The sequence below is a fragment of the Hypoxylon trugodes genome, assembly GCF_022578975.1.
Source record: "Hypoxylon trugodes strain CBS 135444 unplaced genomic scaffold F4822scaffold_4, whole genome shotgun sequence".
Lineage (NCBI taxonomy): Eukaryota > Fungi > Ascomycota > Sordariomycetes > Xylariales > Hypoxylaceae > Hypoxylon > Hypoxylon trugodes.
The window spans coordinates 3,575,539-3,595,975 of record NW_026250019.1 but is presented as its reverse complement, the minus strand read 5'-3'; the positions used below and the strand labels follow the sequence as shown (position 1 = coordinate 3,595,975).

At 47.5% G+C, this 20,437-nt stretch overlaps 9 protein-coding genes across 9 annotated transcripts; 4 read left to right on the top strand and 5 right to left on the bottom strand.

Annotated features, from left to right (window-relative positions):
* Positions 1–116: 116 nt before the first annotated feature.
* F4822DRAFT_437204 (general substrate transporter) lies at positions 117–2,050 on the bottom strand (the record flags this gene model as incomplete). Its single annotated transcript, XM_051462392.1, has 5 exons — positions 117–365; positions 433–944; positions 1,009–1,387; positions 1,580–1,781; positions 1,818–2,050. 5 exons carry the CDS (start codon positions 2,048–2,050, stop codon positions 117–119), a joined length of 1,575 nt encoding a protein of 524 aa, XP_051316103.1.
* A 556-nt stretch (positions 2,051–2,606) lies between these two features.
* On the bottom strand, positions 2,607–3,897 carry F4822DRAFT_428665 (ThiJ/PfpI family protein; the record flags this gene model as incomplete). Its single annotated transcript, XM_051460948.1, has 3 exons — positions 2,607–2,731; positions 3,121–3,727; positions 3,808–3,897. 3 exons carry the CDS (start codon positions 3,895–3,897, stop codon positions 2,607–2,609), a joined length of 822 nt encoding a protein of 273 aa, XP_051316102.1.
* A 1,950-nt stretch (positions 3,898–5,847) lies between these two features.
* F4822DRAFT_232691 (uncharacterized protein) lies at positions 5,848–7,386 on the top strand. Its single transcript, XM_051454161.1, has 2 exons — positions 5,848–6,156; positions 6,218–7,386. The coding sequence occupies exon 2, from the start codon at positions 6,221–6,223 to the stop codon at positions 7,025–7,027; it is 807 nt and encodes a 268-aa protein (XP_051316101.1). The 5' UTR covers positions 5,848–6,156; positions 6,218–6,220; the 3' UTR covers positions 7,028–7,386.
* Positions 7,387–7,448: 62 nt separating this feature from the next.
* On the bottom strand, positions 7,449–9,521 carry F4822DRAFT_232670 (uncharacterized protein). The gene is made up of 3 exons (XM_051454160.1): positions 9,267–9,521; positions 8,275–9,194; positions 7,449–8,211 (listed from the first exon to the last, which is right to left on the bottom strand). The coding sequence occupies exons 1-3, from the start codon at positions 9,337–9,339 to the stop codon at positions 7,870–7,872; spliced, it is 1,335 nt and encodes a 444-aa protein (XP_051316100.1). The 5' UTR covers positions 9,340–9,521; the 3' UTR covers positions 7,449–7,869.
* A 49-nt stretch (positions 9,522–9,570) lies between these two features.
* On the bottom strand, positions 9,571–12,234 carry F4822DRAFT_401550 (caspase domain-containing protein). The gene is made up of 5 exons (XM_051457963.1): positions 10,922–12,234; positions 10,504–10,862; positions 10,380–10,432; positions 10,151–10,320; positions 9,571–10,102 (listed from the first exon to the last, which is right to left on the bottom strand). The coding sequence occupies exons 1-5, from the start codon at positions 11,757–11,759 to the stop codon at positions 10,077–10,079; spliced, it is 1,446 nt and encodes a 481-aa protein (XP_051316099.1). The 5' UTR covers positions 11,760–12,234; the 3' UTR covers positions 9,571–10,076.
* Positions 12,235–12,651: 417 nt separating this feature from the next.
* F4822DRAFT_232544 (uncharacterized protein) lies at positions 12,652–14,252 on the top strand. Its single transcript, XM_051454158.1, has 3 exons — positions 12,652–12,876; positions 12,945–13,559; positions 13,627–14,252. The coding sequence occupies exons 1-3, from the start codon at positions 12,792–12,794 to the stop codon at positions 13,908–13,910; spliced, it is 984 nt and encodes a 327-aa protein (XP_051316098.1). The 5' UTR covers positions 12,652–12,791; the 3' UTR covers positions 13,911–14,252.
* Positions 14,098–16,819, bottom strand: F4822DRAFT_232571 (FAD/NAD(P)-binding domain-containing protein). The gene has a single exon (XM_051454159.1). The coding sequence runs from the start codon at positions 16,232–16,234 to the stop codon at positions 14,291–14,293; it is 1,944 nt and encodes a 647-aa protein (XP_051316097.1). The 5' UTR covers positions 16,235–16,819; the 3' UTR covers positions 14,098–14,290.
* F4822DRAFT_232540 (uncharacterized protein) lies at positions 16,820–18,676 on the top strand. Its single transcript, XM_051454157.1, has 3 exons — positions 16,820–17,592; positions 17,673–18,352; positions 18,473–18,676. The coding sequence occupies exons 1-3, from the start codon at positions 17,405–17,407 to the stop codon at positions 18,646–18,648; spliced, it is 1,044 nt and encodes a 347-aa protein (XP_051316096.1). The 5' UTR covers positions 16,820–17,404; the 3' UTR covers positions 18,649–18,676.
* A 339-nt stretch (positions 18,677–19,015) lies between these two features.
* On the top strand, positions 19,016–20,238 carry F4822DRAFT_401545 (uncharacterized protein). The gene is made up of 2 exons (XM_051457962.1): positions 19,016–19,634; positions 19,686–20,238. Exons 1-2 carry the CDS (start codon positions 19,558–19,560, stop codon positions 19,855–19,857), a joined length of 249 nt encoding a protein of 82 aa, XP_051316095.1. The 5' UTR covers positions 19,016–19,557; the 3' UTR covers positions 19,858–20,238.
* The last annotated feature ends 199 nt before the right edge of the window (positions 20,239–20,437 follow it).

Sequence of the window (20,437 nt, the reverse complement as noted above, 5' to 3'; positions counted from 1 at the left end):
TTATCATGATTTATAGGTATGTTCAATTTTCTTCTAATGCAACAAGCCACCCACTACCTATGAATCCATAATTGAACCATACTTTGATGTCCTTATAACTTGTCCGGGTAACTCATTCAGGGCTCGTCAACATGCTCGGTAACGGAAAGCTTCTTATCTGATCCTGGAACACGACTCTCAACATCTTTCAGTGCCTCGGCTACAATAGTAGTCTTGAATGTTTTGAAATTTTTGACAGACACGCGGTTCGCGAAAAGCTCGTCGATTTCTTCCAGCGTCCTACCTTTGGTCTCCGGGACGCAGAAGTAAAAGAAGACCAAGCAGCATAGATTTGAAGCGGCCCATATGTAAGCATATTTAGCTCCCTATTTTATTGTTAGCTCATCGGATCTAGAAAAGTAGTTCAGCATCTCGTAACTGAAGAATACTTACCCAGTTGAGATCCTCCGGATTGATGAAATATGGAGAGCAGAATCCCGTAAGCCAAGCGAGAAAATAACCAAGGCTGATGGCTGATCCAACAGACCACGACCTCAATCTGGTACTCACCAACTCCGTCGCCGTCGGATATGTCGCATCTCCAACGAATGCATTATATGAGAATTGGTATAAGGCAGTGAATGCGATGACACAATTTCGAGCAGATACCGTGCCATAAGCGACGGTAGCGGAAACAGCCATTCCAAGCATGGCAAGCCCCTGAGTCACAGATCCAGTCATTAAAACTGTTCGCCGACCCATAACATGACGCATCAAGTACATGCCGAAATTGACGCCAATAAATCCGAGACAAGTGTTCATGACGGAGAACTTGAAGGCCTCATTGACAGTTAACCCCGCCACAATCATGAAGTAGGTTGAATAGCTGATGATGAACCATGAACCCGCTCCTGTTTGGGTCGCGATTACGCCATAACACAAAAGTGTACGTCTTAGCTCGGTTCCTATGTCCCTCTTGTAAGCCACTCCCCTCTTCTACAACCTTCGGACATACGAGCGCATTCTTACCTTTAAACATGTCTAGAGGACCAATCGTGTTGGCTGCCTGCTTTTCCTCTTCAATACCCTTAACCATTTCGACCCACTCAAGTTCAAATCCTTCGGGGGACAATGAATCCCCTCTCAGTTTCTGGAGCGATTTTCGTGCCTCTTCGGTATTTCCCTTATAAAGAAGGTATCGAGGTGATTCGGGTACGAAGAGAAGACCCAGAGCTAAGAATGTCGGTACGATGAAAAGGGTTCCGAGCGGAATCTGATAAGAAGCCTTGTCCAGTCGGTTCTTAGTGGTATTGGTCACTGCCGCTCCTATGATGCTCCCTATATTGACCCATTCCGAGAACAGCGCTACCATAACAGCTCGAAGATGAGCTGGGGCCGCTTCGGCAGTCTAATGAATGTCAGCATGCCATGCTTACCTAGGTAGGTATCATGAATCCCTTAAAATCTCAATTCTTCGGAAGGGACGCGACAGGTTCGATATTCAGGTTAAGAGATATTCTTACGTACTATGAGGACGTTAGATGGTATCAAGAGAATAGGGGTGTTGGGAGTTCATACCATAAATATTCGAGAACGTAACCAAAAATCCGTTTGCTAAACCCAAAACTAAGCGTCCGATATATATTGCCACTTTATCTGTTGTAGATATTTGAATAATGCATGCAATCGCATTGAGAACACACGCAAGCCATAGGGCTACTTTTCGACCGAAGAAGTGAGCGAACGCGCCGGCGACGAGTGAAGACAAGAAAGCTCCCAATGTTAAGAGCGATCCAATAAGTCTTTGGAACGTTCCCTACGCGTTTTGGTTATTATACTGAAGGGTGTAAAGCATTTGATAGAATTGACTTGCCTCGATTGCGTATCCGGACGCCTGGGTAGGATCCTTATAGCCAAATACTGCCAGGAACCCTGGCATCGCTTGTAGAGACCCAATTGCAGCTGAGTCTAGACCGTATTGCATGTTCGCTATCGCGACGATGGCACATATAAGTAAACATTTTCGGTTCGCCCAGAGAGACGTCTCGGGTATCTTCGCGACGGCCGCCATGATTCCGCTTAATCCAAACCAACACGTTAGAAAGCCCTGGTTATATCATCACAAGTTCGAAAAAGATAGTGAATAGCTACTTGGGCATAATTATAGCCAGGTTTCATAGGACCCACGACGTATATAAGCTATTCCCAGGGCCGAGAGCTACCCCAACTTTTTATAACATACCCCTGTTTGGAGTCGTCAGTCTATCCGTAGCTGAAGCGACGCGATCTTCGCATTTTACCTGTTATTGACCAAGCGCATCCAAATTAGTCCTCCCCGCACTTCGGTAATTACTTTCCAGTCGACGACGGCCCTTCTAGATCAGGATGTTTTGCTGCTGAAGCAATGCCCTGCCGATATTAGCTATAGCCTCGGAAATGTCGTCGGTACGGTAGTTAATAGTCCCAATTAGGAATGTTTCATAGGCAATGGTAGGATGCCGATTGGGTATCTGGCGTCCCCAACTTCGTCGTCGTTTAATTGAGGTAATACAGGGTTTGTGAATGTGTCTTGTGTGTGGGCAGGGAGAGTCAGAACCCAACTTTAAGACCAGGAACTAAACAACTTCTTATAGTCGTCGACGGACGTTCGCGATTTGGCAATACATCGCCGATTGAAATTGCGTGGTAAATATCTCAAGTTCGATAGGATATCCTTCGAGTTGGTCTACCCACGCAGTGCCGATTCCGGCTGCTATGATATGTTATCATATCCCGTCGTCGCATTCTGTGATACCCGATCGAGCGAATGAGGATGTTAGCATTTCGGGGGTGTTGCCTTGTAGGATTCAGCATTACCATTCTGTCATACCTGGGGATAAGAAACAAACCCCTAGATAGTCGTAACAAGAGTTCCAAAATGCTCGAAGGTGTCTCATTAATAACATCACGGGTATATCACTTTACGGATTGTATAAAAGGTACTGATGTATTTCGAACTTCTTGTATTAGCGGGTAGTCTCTTCTCTATAGTCCTCTAAAGAAAATGGATTGTATCCACCGATTGATGAGAAACTTAAATACCTATACACTGTCAACCATCTCGTCTCGTATAATTAGGCGAGATTTAGAATGTAAACTTACCCAATGCCTTCGCGATAGCCTCTCCAACCCCCTTTGCCGAGGCTGGATTCTGACCAGTGATCAAATTCCCAGAGACCTGTACCGTCGCAGCCCACAGCTCGGATGCCTTGTGGTAAATGGCCCCATCTGCGTTTATCTTATCCTCAAGTACGAAGGGCATATACTTAGACATATCCATAGCGTACTCCTCGGCGCTAGAGAATGCGCTCACGTTCTTGCCCTTCAAAATGTACTCTCCGCTGTTAGGAAGCTTTACATTGACGAATGCAGCGGGGCCGTGGCATACAGCTGCCACCACCTTCCCCTTCGTCCAAAATTCACTAATTAGGGCTATGGAGTCCTGGTTGATCGCAAGATCAAACATAGGGCCGTGTCCACCTGGATAGAAGATGGCTTCAAATTCATCGGCGCGGCCTAGAAAGTCTAAGATCTTGGCTGTGTTCTCCCAAACAGCCTTCTTGGTGTTAAAGAAATTGGCTGAAGATTCATCGTCTTGGACCCATGGCTGTAACGAGTTTGGGTCTAAGGGTGCGACACCACCCTTAGGCGAGGCGATTACGAGTTCAGCCTTTCCTGAGAGGATTTCGTATGGGTGAGCAAGCTCTGGCTAATTCGAAAAGTTAGTTGACTATCAGTGAGAAGGAGTGAGGGGCTTTCGTGGACTCTTCATATATCATAGGGACTTACCAAGTACCATCCAGTCTGTCTAACCGACTTTCCGGTTGAGTCGAGAATATCTCCAAAGGAGGTCAGTACGATAAGGACCTTTGGCGTCATTTTGGGGTTTATATGCTTGTAAGTGTCTGAATGTCGAAATTCTCGAGGAATGTATTTAGTGAGTAGATCGTGTTAAGTCTGAATCTATTGCTGTTGGTGTACATATATCGAAATCATGCATGATCATCTTGCGCTTTTATAGATTCGAAGCGCCTCGTCCTAGCGCTTCGTATTCGTGACTAAATGCATGTCGTTACTGATATCTTTCTTGAAAAGCTTAGCAAATGTGCGTCTAATCCTATCGACATCCATTTCTTGGGTGCAAAAAGATTCCATATGCTGATCAATCAGTCATCGAAATCTAATTATCGTGCTCCGGATACAAGATGGTGATGAATATCTGGCGCAATACGTTAGTGGCTTCTTAGGCAAGTTGAAGACATCTCCGAGATTCTTGATCGATATAGATATTTCCTAAGTCCTAAGGCCTATTATACCCTTGTAGCTGCATTGGAATACCCTGTTCCTATTGATATGTAAGTCAGCAAAACCTGTATTCTCTAATTCGTAATCCAGATGATACTAATCATGGGCATATACCTAGGTAATTACTGTCTAATATGAGGGCTGAATGAGTATTGGATACTGGATGCGATATAGCTTACATAAAAATTGTACTACCATAGGTATACAATTACTAACGCTCCGGTTTACATAAGCACCTCGATGGTCAAAGTATACGGAGTCATCGAGGCATACCATCATCTCCAAGGAGATCTCGGATCTCAACAAGTAGATGGATGAACAAAACAGCCTTTCCGCTAATCTCAAGACTAACACATTTTGAGGTAGGTAAGCTTACGATGTGTATAGGTCCGCGAAGAGATAGTGAGCGAAGGCGATGACACCCTAAACCGCGTGCTTGGTACTGATTACGTTTCCAAGTATATAGGTAACCTCTGTGCCCAGTATTTGTGTTCTGGTTTGCGTCGAATAAAATATCGAAATGACTTAGCTGGATACTACCTGCGCCATAATGCGGGAATTTTCGGCACCGGATACGACTTGAAATTCGCAAACGCAAATGAGCATTGAGGCGCTTTCTTTCACCATTTCTGAATTGTTGCCCTTCAAGATAACTGACTTGGTTGCATTATTCGAGGAATGCATTCGCCTCGTGAACTGTCTGCACGACATAGTGTAGTTCCTATGCAAGTTGAGTTACATGAGAGGATGCAAGGAGGTTGAAGGTTAAGGAAGTTTACGGATGGAATGAAGCCTAAAAAGGGGGAGAAAAAACAGAATACGTATATACTTGCATTAGCAGATATTAGGTACCTACTTCCTGCATTTTCGACAACAAAAACGCATCCATGGATGCTGCCACGATCAAGATTGGGCTTTAGGTGCAGATTTAGTGGGTTATTCGGGTAGCTTTGGGCGCCGATGACCCCTTGCCAGCCCTTGCCTAGTTCCCTAACCCACTAAAAGGGAACCCCTCGTAGGCAACTAGTTTGACTTACCCCTCCCCCTCTATCCCTTCCTGAATCGTGATTCGCCCCTTCGTCATCTCCCGCGCGGTTGCCTTCGATGTACACTTTATTGTCCCTTCTGATTATGCCTCTAATCTCCAATGCAACAACTTGCTCTTTCCTACGTGTCTCGTCGTAGTTCTTTACTCTTTTTTCTCTCACTAACTGCCTAATCCCATCAACTTCTCACTAAAACATCAACCATCACTGATACATCCATTTCTTAAGCATTTTCCATTCCCCATCAACAGTCAACCCTGCTGTTGCTTTTTACTTACCCTGTCTACTTTCGCTTCCCCTGACTCTTGCCTTCGTGTCAGGGCCCTCGTCTTTGCCCCCCGCTCTTCTACAGCATCTGGCCTCTTTCCTGCGTCCAGTTCACGGACCAGAATCGTAAACATTGACCGCCGCTTGTCCACCGCTAATCGACTTTCGAGTCACCAGTCCACGTCCCAAGGCGAACAAAAAGGGCTCTTTAACCCCTTTCTAAATAACTTTGTCTCCTTAGACATTGTCCTTCAAGGCGCAACGAGAGACATAGCATTACTCTCAAATACTTAGCATAGTCAATAAAAGACAGAATTCTTGCAGTTCTCGTTTCGCTGCCATCAACTCATTTCATTTTGATCATTCCTTCTATTCTAACCAATATCGCCATCACTATCCGAACGCAGCTCTATCCACGACGACATTTCCGATAGTCTACCGCGTCTTTATACAGAGATCGGTAAAATAATCGACACATCAAATTGATTATCCAGGTCATACAGGATCACCCTCAGTCGCGGTGAATATCTTTGGTCCCCCTTCATACTATTTAAATGTTTCTAACCTCGTTATTTTCTCAGACAATGACTTACGCTCAGCCCGACATGCAAAACAGCGATGACCTCGCTGCAATGTTTGCTCGCAATCTAACATTGCAACCCCAACCAGTCCAAACTCCCCGAGAATCCCCGAAACCTCAGGAACCCGAACCGCAGATCATATACTCCATCTCCCAACACTACCACCACTCTGCTCATCTTGCTCGCCAGGAAGAAGCACCCGTCGAACACCAACGACCATCGTCGGAGCCTCCCCAGACCCAACAACCATCCGCTGAGTCCATTCTAAATTCACAGGGTATTGACCACACCGCGCTGTCTTCGGCACAGATCGAACTCTTCAAGACAGCAGAGGATGCTCAAAAGCTACGTCTTATTGAGCTATGGCGAATCTGCCCCCCTACCAACAACCAAGAGAACCCGTCTGTTGCCTGGAACAATACGACGGTCGAGCAAGAAGAACTTTTGGCCCAACTCCGATACGAGCGAAAGCTTGCGGAAGAGGAACAGCGAAATTCTGTTATGTCTATGGATGGTACACCCCTAACACCAGTTCAAACTGGTGATGGCCGATGGGTCGCTACGTCGGATGTCGAGCCCTACATGATGTCAGGTTATGAAGCTTTGGCTCGAAGGGAATACGAAGAATCCGCGCGACGGCAATACGAAGAGGCTATGTCGATACCTAAGGATGTCTACAGCCATTTCGGTACTGCGGTTGGCGGACCTACCTATCGTCCAGCAACGGACCCAGCTTACGATAACGACTGGATCAGACGCCAGCAAGCAATGGAGAACCAATACGGCGCTTTCCAGCAGATGGAACTATAAATGTACTTGTACATACCTTTTATCAGAATAACATAGCATACTAGCATAGTCTATTGGCTAGACAGATACCTAGGTACCTTTGCGGATGGGTTATTGGGAAAGTGTCACATGAAGGAGGCAGGGCGTGTTATTACGGTCGAGCATAGGCGGAGTGGTTTCATTGCGAGAACTTTTCAGATTGGACTGCACATACATAAATTCATGTCGTGAGGACGGAGTTGAGGATTTCTTCCTTCATAGCCTTTATATCTCTTCCCCCTCATCTCCCCCATTGATTCAGTGTATAGCTAACGCTTTGGACTTCCAGAGTTACTTGAACATTTGATTTCGAGGTATGTTTACCCAACCCCAATACTGTAGTATACCTTTTTCTATATCCTCCATCACCTCCATCATTCCCTTTCTTTCTTTCTCCCCATGTTCAGCGCTCGTCGCACAAATTTGGTAAGTACAATTATACCTCTTCACCCCTTCCCCCCCCACACCAGCGCCAAATACTCGGTCTAGTATTGAGCATTCTCCAGCATCTCCTTGAATTAGGTAGCGTGATCAAATAAACATATCCTTACTCAACTACCATGTTTTTAAAATTCTTCAAGTGCTAAATGAATAGCCACAAGATAATAAACATTGTGCAATAAACTTTCCGGTAATATGAGTAGTATTTCAATAGTATTTCAGACGCTCAACTCCTATCAACCAACCAATAATCTATGTATCACGGAGAATTCGGGCATAAAAGCACGACAAACAAATGTTTGCTGTATAAGGCTTCTCCCCACCACCCACGAATCCCCCGCCTCCTTTTCCAGCTATCCCTTTCATTGTGTGAGGTCCGACTCTTAACGCTTCTTATTTCTCTTCTTGGCCTTGTTTCCGCTACCACCCTGCGCCTGGCTACCCGTTGCCTTAGGTTTGTTCGGTAGTTCCTCAACGCTCTTTTCGAGTAGTTCGAAGTCCTCGGTAGAGTCGGTAGATGGTGTTCGCTGGGCGGGTTCGGACGAGGAAGAATCATCGGCAAGATCTTCTACTACCTGTATCTCAGTATCCTCGTCCACTTGCTCATCTAGATTATCGGCGGCTTTCGGGGTTCCGAGGATACGGCCGATGGTTCTAGAGTAGGCCCATAGTGGTAGCTTGACGAGAGCGGTATCCTTGATCGTGGGTTTGGGGAGTTCGTTAAGCTAAATGTGAATGTTAGCCATTATCCCAAGATTGCAAATATCCCATATGAAAATGCAACTTACATCAAGAAGGAACTCCTCTACATTGCCATCGGCATCCTCCTGTTCCAGATACACATCACCAAGTGAGTCAACAACAAGAACCTTTCCGTTCTCAGCCACGACTCGTTTCCTAGCACCAGACGGACCGGAACCCTGGCTCTGTGGCACAGGCGTCGCACTTCCACTAGCTTGTTGTCCAACACGGCCTCTACCACGGGGTTGGCGTCTACCTTCCTTAGCCGATTCCTTGCGAGTCTCACGCTCCTGCATACGCCGCTGCTTACGGTTCATCGGCATAGGAGGCCCCTGCTGCTCATCATCCGCAGGCGGTTGAGGCGGCGGTGTTCCCGCAGCCGGCGTATCAACGCCTGGAATTCCTAAGTTATCACCCCAAGCAGCCTGTCGTGCAAACTTAATATACCGCTCGACGAACTCGCGCTGGCGTTTCCAACTCATATACAACGCCAAATAATGGAAGCCCCCACCACCCACAAGCAGGACGCCAAAAAGCACAGTACCGAGCCCAGGTCTGTATCTGCTATAATAATACTCCGTGCCCTTCCAAACCGGAAACCCATGCGCCATAAAATGGTCATACCTAGCACGTCCGGATCCCCTCAAAATATTCGCAATAATACTCAACCTAGCCTGTCTATCCCCGGCTTTCTTAACCGCGGCTTTAACCTCCGCCTGCGTCGGCGCTTTCGTAACCGTAGTCCCTGGTTTCTTCTTCCCCTTCCCTTTACTCTTAGCTTCTCGCGCGCGCTCGGCGGCGAGTTGTTGTTTGACTTTATCCGGGTGTAAGGCGCGTGATTTCTTGCGGTACGCTTTGTTGATTTCGTCTTGTGTAGCGCGAGCGGTTACGCCGAGGAAGTCGTAGAATGTTACGTTGGCGCCTTCGTGTTGGGCGATTTCGTCGCGGAGGCGGAAGATCTCGCGGTCTAGAATGGGGAGTTAGTATGAGCAAGCATGGGCTCGTAGAAATAGCAATAGGTGAGAGAAAATAATAATACCTTCTTTAGTCCACGCCGCTGATAACGGCGTGAAGACGGCCAACAGGCCGAGGGAGAAAATCGAAAACTTCATCGTCGCATGTAGCTACGTCGGAGTCCTGGCTCCGAGTGTAGAACGAAGTTATATCAAAGAACCACCTAAGCAAATAGCGTCGAAGCAAAAGGATAATATGACAATTAACCAGAGGTTAAGACGCCGAAGAGGCAAGACTAGCCGTAGAAATTCGTTCGTCGCATCAATGGTGATGTATAGTGTACGAAATCCACGAAAGAAAACATTCAAGGTTTATCTAATAATGAAAAAAAAAGTTACACGACGGGAATTTTTTTTTTTTATTCGAGGTAATGTTCAATTGCCAGGTGTCGACATTAGAGTGGAGCAAGAAACGGTTATTAGACGGCGGTATAGCATATTTTAGCCCGAATACGGCGTGTTAATGCCACGTAATCGTATGGGATCCGTATCATATTGTACCATCTGGTATCGTGATTGTGGGGTTTTAGCCCGAACTTTTGCTTTTGATAATAGGGGCCAGTATAAAAAGATAGAACACAATCAGCCTATAGACGATTTAGACGGTACTAGATGCCTGTGAATCATGTAAGGTCCTAATAATCTAATACCTCACTATGTAGAACTGAATGCATGCAAATGGGGTGCCTTAGATCTCAAACCCCTAAGAGATCAGTTCCCGAATAATCATCATTTAATTCTCGAAATTCATCGCATTTACTCTAACTCATCGACGAGATCAAATCTCCCTTTTCAGATTCCCACCACTTTTGATGCACGGTCTTTAAGTAAATGATTTACATCACGAAGAGTATGTTGGTATCTGACATCGTTAGCACGCTCCCAGATTTAAGGGGCTTAAATAATTTACCAAGAGGGTGACTGCATGACAATTGCGGCTTCTGAGTATACTTGGTTTGCAACACGTCACGGATGCTGTTGAGAAGTTCGACGTAGCTCTGCTTCGGGTTTTGCTTGATGGCTGTGATAAACGCCCATGACATAGCTCCGGTTGCTTGAGCCGCAATGGTCGCATCCGCGCTATAATATCGTTAGCACTTAAAAAACTGACAAACACATTATTGAATATTGTTACTTACGATGTCTGGTCATCCTTGCTTCCAGACCACATGATAACATCAGCGGGAGAGGTCTGTGGGGCTTGATGTCAGCATTATTTCATTGGCCGAGGGATGGAGAGACTTAGTCTCGGAAATGACTTACCTTGGTTTCAACTGTCTTCTTATATCCGTCGTCACCTCTATACGCAGTCTTGGCGAATCCAAGAATGGCGCTGGCAACTCCTGCCGTATCACCAGAAGCGTAGGAAGAGAACGCCTTCAGCAATCCCTGACCAGCTTCGGCGGCAAGGTTGGGCTCCTTGAGCACACCTTTAGTCGAGTAGATGTAAGGCAAGTCAAGAACTGAACCAGAATGGCAAGAGTCGAAGATGCAAGTCAATCTCACACCAGCTTGAAGGGGCTTAACAATCACGTGGTGTAGTTGATCATCGACGATGTGGCCAGCACGTTCGTAGTCAACGGGGTAGATGACCTCATCGTAACCGTCCTCCTCATCTCCATCTAAAATTCAAATATCAGCGACGCATTGTGATATATAACAGGTTATGTGAATATCTTACCTTGGTCTTCTGTCTGTCCACCATGGCCCGAGTAGTGCAGGAACAAGGCGTCGTTGGGCCGAGCTCCAGACACAAGCCATTCCATGGCTCGCAGAATATTAGCCTTAGTGGGTATCATGATGGGATCATGTTGATCATCAGTCAAGATAATCATGTCTTCCCTCTTGTACCCATAACGCTCAATGAGGAACTGAGAGACATTCTTGGTATCGTTGATGCAACCACGTAGTTCACCCTTTTGGCCGAAGTAGTTGATGCCAATCAACAGGGCCTTTCTCTTACCAGTACAGTTTGAGTACTGGAAGGTGTAGCCATCCGGAGCTCCATGGCCGAATTGCTGGGGTGCCGTGGGCGGAGGCGGGCCGGATCGGTGCTCATTTCCGTAGCCCTGACCGGGATAACCGCCACCAGAATGAATCGGATAACCATAAGAATCTAGCCCGGATGGCGGAGGATGCTGAGGTGGCGGGTATTGGTTGGAATGGTGATGCTGGGACGGGGGAGCACCGCTAGGAGGACCATACTGATTGTACTCGTGCTGTCGGGGCGGGGGTCCTGAGGGAGGATATTGGTTATAACCATGGTGCTGAGGAGGAGGACCTGAAGGAGGACCATATTGATTATAACCCTGAGGAGGTCCGTGAGAAGGCGGTGGCCCCGAGGGAGGTCCATATTGGTTGTATCCTTGAGGAGGCGACGGTCCTGAAGGTGGTCCATACTGGTTATGGCCGTATCCTTGATGGGGAGGGGGATGTTGTTGATATCCACCACCACCGCCGCCGCCATACCCTCCACCGTATCCCCCTCCGTAACCCTGGTCTTGACCCCAACCCGACATTTTCGCAGGATGACGCAAGCTTCTGTGATAAGTAGAGAGAATAATTAGCTTCCTTTTCCGTCTATCTAGAAAAGAAACTAGGCTTAAATGATCTCAATGAACGAGAGAACGTTTATCAGAGTTTCTCTACGTTAATAGGTAGATCTAAGAGATCTCTGCGGCTGAGGAATGACAAACCAAAGGAGAAAGGATTCAGGGTTCCAGTAGCCGCCAATATAGTTAATTTAGGGCTGATGGTGGGCGACGTAACAACGTAAAGGGATGGTTCTTGCCGTGTGATTATGAGGAGGGGCAAGGAAGGAGGCCGCCACATGCACCATCAGCGCTTATCATTATGCGCCTTGTGGGTTACTAGTTTGTTAGGTAGCGTGTACTTTCCGTCGCTAAATCGATCCTCTGTTGCCTTAGGAATGTGCTACCTGCCTCTTGACACATAGGTGAGTACCGTTATGTAATAGGTACCTAGTCACCCGCCCATATGGAAACAACCTTTCTGTGCCGATATCCGGGAAGAACCGCAGTGGGTTCTAGCTACCTAAATTCTAAATTCAGTTACCTGACAGCCTAGGAGCCTGTGTGTAACCACCCGTGCAGGGCACTAGCACCCACCCGCTTCACCCACTTAGGTACAAACATACTCCGTAACTCACTCAACTGGTTCCTTGTGAATGCTGCGAGGTTCTCAACCACCTCCTCAAAATGCAGCCAAGAATCCATTCATTTTTATTTTCTTCCACACGATCCGACTTAATAGTCCTACAAATTGGGTGGCATCGTGCGGAGTAAATTAGCTGCAGGTTTCAGCTAAGCCAGGATTTTGACCCATTCATTTTCATTGCAGTCTGCGGGATATCAGCGTGCCAACCCTTTCACTATTCTCAGTTTTATTCTGCGGCGAGAGATCACGTTCATATCCCACCATAATACCTCGCACCGAAGATATAACATACCATCAACTAATTTCTTTCGAACATAAGTCTAGTAAATAGACAAGACATCAGAAGCAAAAAGCAAAGGCTTCAACTATACAGAATGTCATTTTTTGATAAAATAACCAGCAAGCTTGACGGGTTGGATCTCGGCTCCGAAAAACCAAGAGAAAGAGAAGGATATCCAGGTCAGTAGCTTGTTATTTCACATTTCATGAGGCTCCAATTATAAACAAGACTGAACATAGAAATTTAGGCCAATCTAGCTATCCGCCTCCGTCTCAACAATACGGCGGCGGCAGTCACGGTCAATCACCGTATCCACCGTACGGAGGTAGCCCTGCTCCGCCCGGACCCCAAGGCAGCTACCAGTCTCCTCCCCCTCAGAACTACTACAGCAGCCCGCCACCGCAAAGCTCGGGGCCAACTTACTCACCTCCGTCAGACAAACCTCCCATTCCATCTGGGTGGATTCCTCAGTTCGACCAACACTACCAACGATGGTACTACTATGAACAAGCCACTGGCCGTTCGCAGTGGGAAGCACCGGGTTACCACGGTTCAGGAGGTCCTGGAGATCGAGGATGGGGATCGCATGGTGAATCTAACTACCCATCCCACGCCGCGCCCAGCCATGGATATCCTCCCCACGAATCCCACGGTTATGGATCTAACGACGGCCGTGGTCAGCATGGTAACTATGGGTATGGACAAGGTGATCATGGATACGGTCATCACTCAAGCGAAAGTCACGGCGAATACAGAGAGGAAGAGAAGAAGAAAAAGAAGGGCCATGGTGGCCTCCTAATGGGCGCCGCGGGCGGCCTTGCGGTTGGTGCTATTGGTGGAGCTCTTCTTGCCAATGCTCTCGGTAACTTCCCCAGCTGTTCCTTTTCATTTCGCTTCACACTTAAGATATCGTGCTAATTCTGACCTAGATGACTCGTCCGACGAGGAAAAACATCACGCACCGGCTCCTGTCTACGCAGCCTCTCCTCCCGCCCCTGTCTACTCTGAGCCAGTCTATGAGCCAGCATATAATGCAGAGGGTGAGTATGTCGATGCTAGCGATCGCGAGTCGGTGCGCTCCGCCCGTGAAGACTACGAGGAGGCGCTAGCTGCGGCACAAGACTCCGACGCTAGTAGTAGCGACCTGGAAGAGCTCCACGAGGCTCGGGAGGAATACGAGGAGGAGTACGAAGAAGCGTACTATGACGACTAGTGAGATTTTCCGAGTTGAAATACAGGTCGATCCGAAATTCTCAAGCGAGCAAGACAACTATATCACGTTAGATCTAAACCCGACTCTTACGCATATTGGCACGATAAATACGATCTCATTACGGATATCTTTCTATAACGATTCACGAATCATATAGCGTTTAGGGAAATTTACTCATATATCCAAGCGACATACCCCTCTAGACTATATGTAAACTTTCATATCAGGTGTATTAATGTGCGTAGGGGTATTTTACTTATTGCCCGACTTTTTTTATGGTTTTTTAACCAAACGCAGGCGGAACTAATTCAAAATGTAGCGCACACTTATATCAAGGGCTTCTTTTACTATTACTTTATTATATCCAGGGCTAGGGAGCTTTACGCGACGGTTACCTTGATGCCACTCAGCTTATCCTCCTCACGCCATTTCTTCAAATCCTCTATGAAACCGGGCATGCCTGTAGGGTGCATCGTCGCCCTTGCCGACTTCATCATTTGCTCTTGCGTAGCGTTCGGGTCGAAGAGGTTGCCTTCGTTGTTGAAATAACTCGGCGTGCAAGGTGTCAATGTCGCATACCGGGCTGCTCCCATCATCATCTTCGTGCTCCACGCCTCCTGAGCAGGAACTTCAACTTCGACGGTTACCCCGGTCTTGGCTAGACCACCCGCCTTTTCATGCGCCTTACCCACCAAGTAAGCGATATGGCTAGCCTGCGTGTCTAAAGCTGAGGAGTAATTTCCAGTAGAAGCGGCCTGGAACGGACTTAACCAAAAGAAGTTCGGAAAACCGTTAGTCGCACAGCCGAACAGCGTAGAGTATCCCGTTGACTCCCACCTCTCGGGTATCGTTTTGCCTTCCCGGCCAAATACCTTGACACCGGCAGCAGCTAAGGGATCTCCGCCGGCCATAAAACCGGCGTCGTACCCCGTGCCTACAACAATGATGTCGAGCGGGAACTCTTCGCCGTTGGCTACGAGGCCATGAGGCGTCACACTTTCAACACCCTTACCATCCGTGTCGACCAAGTGTACGTTGGGCTTGTTGAACGACTCTAGGTACATGTCGCTATACGTTGGCCGCTTGCACCAAGTTGGGTACCACGGTGTAAGCTTCTCAGCCGTCTCCTTGTCCTTCACGATTTCGGCAACCCGCTTTCGTAATCGCGCAGTGTTTGGGGCGTCTATCTTGAGGAAGTGAGCAATAATCTCAGGCACTTGCTCTGGTCCTACTACTTCCGGAAATTCCTGTCCACCAACCAGGGCCGCGAAGGCGGGCTGTCGAGACCATTCATCGTCTACCAAGTTGGGGGTACCAGGAGGCGCGCTGTTAGCTAGGTGTAATAATATGTTGTGCACACGCTCCGCGTACCAGCCGGGTTTTCCGGCGATTTTCTTCCATTCCTCCGGATCGGTGGGCCTTTGGCCACGGGAGAAGACCGCGGCGGGCGTTCGTTGGAACACGTATAACTCCTTGGCGTATTCGGCTAGCTGTGGTACGGCCTGAATTGCTGTCGCGCCGGTACCAATGTAGCCGACTCTCTTGTCTTTCAGCTTCGATAGGACTGGGAAGGCTTCCTCGGGTGAACCTCCTGTAACGTTGTAGTTCCATCTTGATGGGTGAAAGAATTCACCCTTGAAACCCTCAAACCCAACACCACCTAGCTTTGCGATCTTAGGTTTAGTTAATAACCCAGCCGTCACCCATACGAATTCAGCCGTCACTGATAAACTGGACTTTTCTGCACCATTAGGTCCTCTCCCCGTAGTGAGGTCGACCTTCCACGCGCGAGAACTTTCGTCCCATTCTAGCTTATCGAGCTTAGTCCTAAATAGGATTTTGTCGTCGATATTCCAACGCTTCGCTACATCATTAAGATAGTTCCGAATCTCAACCCCGGGGGCATATCTATGCGAGGGCATGTACCCCATCTCTTCCAATAGCGGTAGGTAGACGTAAGCCTCCATGTCGCAATGTAATCCGGGATACCGATTCCAGTACCATGTACCACCAACGCCACCGGCTGTTTCGATTATTCGAATTTGGTCTGCCGAAAATCCAGCCTGGATTAGACGGACAGCAGCTAAGAGTCCACCAATCCCGGCACCTGCGATAAGAAACTTGGGACGGTCACCCGAGGCTAGGGGAGGAGTTTGCGCATCGAGAGCAGCGTGGTCTGCCCAGATGTCGTCTGATAAGTGGCGTAACTTATCCGACTCGCTGAATGCTAAAGTCTCATATTGAGCCACGCCTTCGGGACGCAAGCGTAAACGCTTCTGCGCTTCCTCGGCGAACTTTCCTTGAACACTCGCGAAGTCCTCCATTTTGTAGGTAAGTCGGAAAGCGTAATATTGTCAGTCGACTTTCTTTTTCTGGGTATAAGTAGGTAATTGGAGCCGCTGGGTTGGAATATATTGTTTGCTCCCACTTAAGAGAGGACGACTGCTTCGTATATATATACGAACACGACGGATAGATGACTGATATAATATTGTGCTGCTAGCTAAGCAAATATGGGGAAGTTTATGCGGCGCTCGCTGGCTTCTACGCCTCTTTACATTGTTTGTGCCGTCTAGTGGTGGCTAATCAGGCGATGCAAGGGCTCGGGTTCCCTGATTGGTCGAGGTTCGTTGGATCGTTGGCTACCGGGGAGGATTCAAGCTAGTCTTTACCGCCTCGAACAGCGTATTTTATAAATCCGACACCTCTCGCGAGTATACCCTTGAACCTATCTCCAACGGGAAGAGACTAAGATCGTACCCATCGGAAGGGGCGGCGGTGGGCTAGAAGCACGAAATTGTCGGTTAGGTTGTCCCGACCTATCGCAAGTTCCCACATAGACACCGGAAACCCCTCACGAACCCATGAACAAGCTCAACTTGGCGTGTCGCTTGGGAGGGAAGTGATCGTATTCGGATTTTGTGGTTGAGCCAACCAAGTACATTACAAAGCAACAGTCTGCTTGAGGCTTGTCCAGGGATACTTGAGCTTTATAGTGAATAGATTGGATCGTCTCCAGATCGTTGGAGGGGTAGGACTTTGTAGACAAAGAAAATCCCTGCAATTCTATAGAACTAGCTAGGATAGCTGGGTTACGTTCTACTTCCTAAAAGGTAGGTGAGTCGTTATAACATCTTAACATGTGTAAGCATCGATTGACAATGGGGTTATATTTACTTGGAGTACATAGAGAAGTACTTTAATACCTACCTACCTTGGTATCTTTCTAGATAATGCATGTATGTACTGGCCTCCCAACGCGCCTCTTGCCTATATAGCTCTCTAGGCACAATAGCGGCGGGGTTGCAAGGGACGATAGACGGGCTGTAAATGTGCCTGCGTTGAGTAGCCTCACATAAACCAATTCGTTACATTTATATCCACTACTACCACTTACCTACGATATCGTAATCTCATGCCATTTACATGCCACTCAATTAGACGATAAGTAAAAAGAAATAACTTGCCTCTGATAACCCGCCCAATTAGAAAAGATGGAACCTACAAAGGTACCAGACTTCGACGACCTACCGAAAGTCCCAGACATGCCCCAAGGATGCGCATGGGGCGTATTCGACAAGGACGGAAAGAAAGATCTCTTAGGCACACTTAATATCCTAACTCCGACCGTGGTTAAGGCCGCGTTCAGTGAGGCGCGGGATGGCGTGTCGATCTCTTTGAAGTAAGTCCTGTCTATCCATCTAGGTACCGACTCACCTACCTGTGGAATTAGCGAGCTTTAGAGCTTACGTGGAACCCTAGTTGGCCGCTGAATGGAATACCGTTCCCTCTCCCGGGAAGAGGGCAACCTACCCACAAACAGGTGACGCTGCGCGAGTCAGGCATCTCCGAGGGAACGGGGTGGGACGACGAGATTACGTTTAATACTCAGATTAGCAGTCAATGGGATAGTCTGATTCATTGGCAACACCAACCCTCAGGTCTGGCGTATAATGGCATTTCCGTCAGTAAGGAAGCGCTAGGCGTCCCGCATACCGCAGCGAATACGATGCCGACTCTAGACCATTGGCACGCGGCCGGCGGCGTCGTCGCGCGGGGTGTACTCATCGATTTCAAGTCCTGGGCCGAAGTGCGTGCACGCGCCGAAGGTAAGACCGGGGAAGCCGCTACGTTCCACCCGCTCGACGGGCACCGTATCACAGTCGCCGAGCTAGAGGCCGTGGCCAAGGATCAGGGTGTTGAGTTCCGACCCGGGGATATCCTCGTCGTACGAACTGGTCTCACCGAAATCTTACAAGCCCCACGTCCGGAAGACTTGGCCAAATTACAGACCCAGAAGATCGCGGGTGTGCATGGTGTGTTGGAGTCTGCGAAGTGGATTTGGAATAAGCATTTTGCGGCTGTCGCGGGTGATTCTTGGGCTTTCGAGGCATTGATGCCGTTGAAGGAGGATGGAAATGTGGGCGGTCCTACGGATCTTTGTAAGTTTCCCTTTTCCTTCCTTTTAGTTCCCTCTTCGTATGTTATATTGAGTTTGTGCAATTTCGAATGCGCTTCAAATCAGCATTGAATCAATAATTGCTTACTCACATAATCAATAGATCTCCATTCTTGGTTATTATCGATGTTCGGCATGCCGATCGGTGAGCTTTGGGACTTGAAGGCGCTATCGGAACACTGTAAGGCAACGGAACGGTACAGCTTCTTGCTCACGTCAGTGCCGTTGAATATTCCTGGGTTAATCGGATCCCCGCCGAATGCGTTGGCGATTTTCTAAGCTAGAAATGAGTATAATGACGACGATGTGGAAATGAATGTCTTATGACTTTTTATTTACTGGGGAAAATATCCGCCTTGTCGCACCTTAAGGGGAAACCTGATGTTCTCATGATCGTGACATAAGTTGTTAGGACCGCCTGTGCTGAAATATTTTAGTGGTTTGCGATTTATTAGGTGGTCTGCTGCCCCTGAAGTATGGCAAGCTACATGCGCTGTTCGCTAATATAATAGGACAATAGACCCCTAGCCAAGAAGATTAGCGACAGGGAATTGCCGTTGATCGACATCCCTACCTAGGTAGGTCCCTATCAGCGCGGATAGCTGCAGATTTAAGTACCCGAATGCTCCAGCTGCCCTGAAAGTCGTTCCAATTGTAGTACATGATGATCACTTGCAAGATACTTAGGTGGTTTTAAAGAAAGAGAAACTCCAGAAAAGTAAAACATTCGAGGCCTCTGTAGCCATCCATCCATCATGATTGGTGGTTTATTTCAGTCGTTATCACGCCCAAGGTTATTCATAGGACCGATACTACCTGTCTCCCTTCCGTCGCATCGTCGATTTTGGCAGTTCACATCGCTGAATGCGGGTCACCGACCAATATTTATGGCAGGTGGTAGATATAATCTGATCGCTTAGTGTTACCAACAGTGTCACCCCAGATAATATATTTTCTCCTATTTACTCTACTTACTAAGATTGAAAAGATCTATATGATACCAGGTCTATCGTGGGGGTGACCAGGTAATGTTGTAAGTAATGACTACATGTTAATGATTACCTTTCTTCTTCTACTTTGGTATATATACGTACTGGGTTGCATCGAACCGGAGCCATCCAACAACACTCTTTAAATATATGTAAATACAACTTATGAACCAAAAAATTCATAAAAATCACATCAACCATGTTAACTATCTCTATAATCGTCGCGTTCCTCGGAACTTCTGCTTTCGCGAGCCCATTGACGCCATTGTGGCCTAGGTAGATATTCGTTCTCGCCATCTAAATTCGAACCCGACTAACGTTATACAGGGACTGCATAACTCCTCCTGGTGACGGCTACGGGTGTAGTGAGGCCGACTACTACCCGGACTGCTCCGTCTGTGTGTTGAACTGCACTGGAGGTCGCTGTAACTACAATGGAAAGGGTACACAAGTAACATGCTCGGCGTGTCCGGCGAGTAACGGTACAATTACGCCCTAATCAATCATGTTTCTGGTTTTCAGTCTATTCTATATTCTTCAGAATATACAGGCAAGACATTAAGGACACATGGCGGAGAGGGAACGCAATAATTCGAGAAAGCACGCCACCAAATCCATGGGATACAAATTGGCTAAAGTCTAGCCACCCTATTCTTGTATATATTTTTGGTTACATGCGCACCAAGTTACTGGTTGAATTCGAGTAATAGGTTTTGGTAGCATATCTTTGTACATATTATTCTCATAAATCCACGAGTTGGCCAAAAGCTGATGGCGAGGATGAGAGTGTCGAGAGTCTAGCGATGCATTCAACATTTTTTCAATCTCCTAAATGGTGTACATAGATCTTTCAAGGCTCCTGTGTAGGTGAAAACGTAAGACCTGGATTGTTAAATCATCAAGCCTAGCGGTGGCCCTAAAGTCCGTTTTATGGTGACTTATAGCGCCTTCTTCCCTATAACTATAGTGGTGATTAGCCCCTCAGGCCTGTGATTTTTTTTTTTTTTTCATAGCTGTTGCATCCATTGCCTGTAACCGTGGGGAACTTGTACTAAATCCAACTATGATTCCAGGGGGCT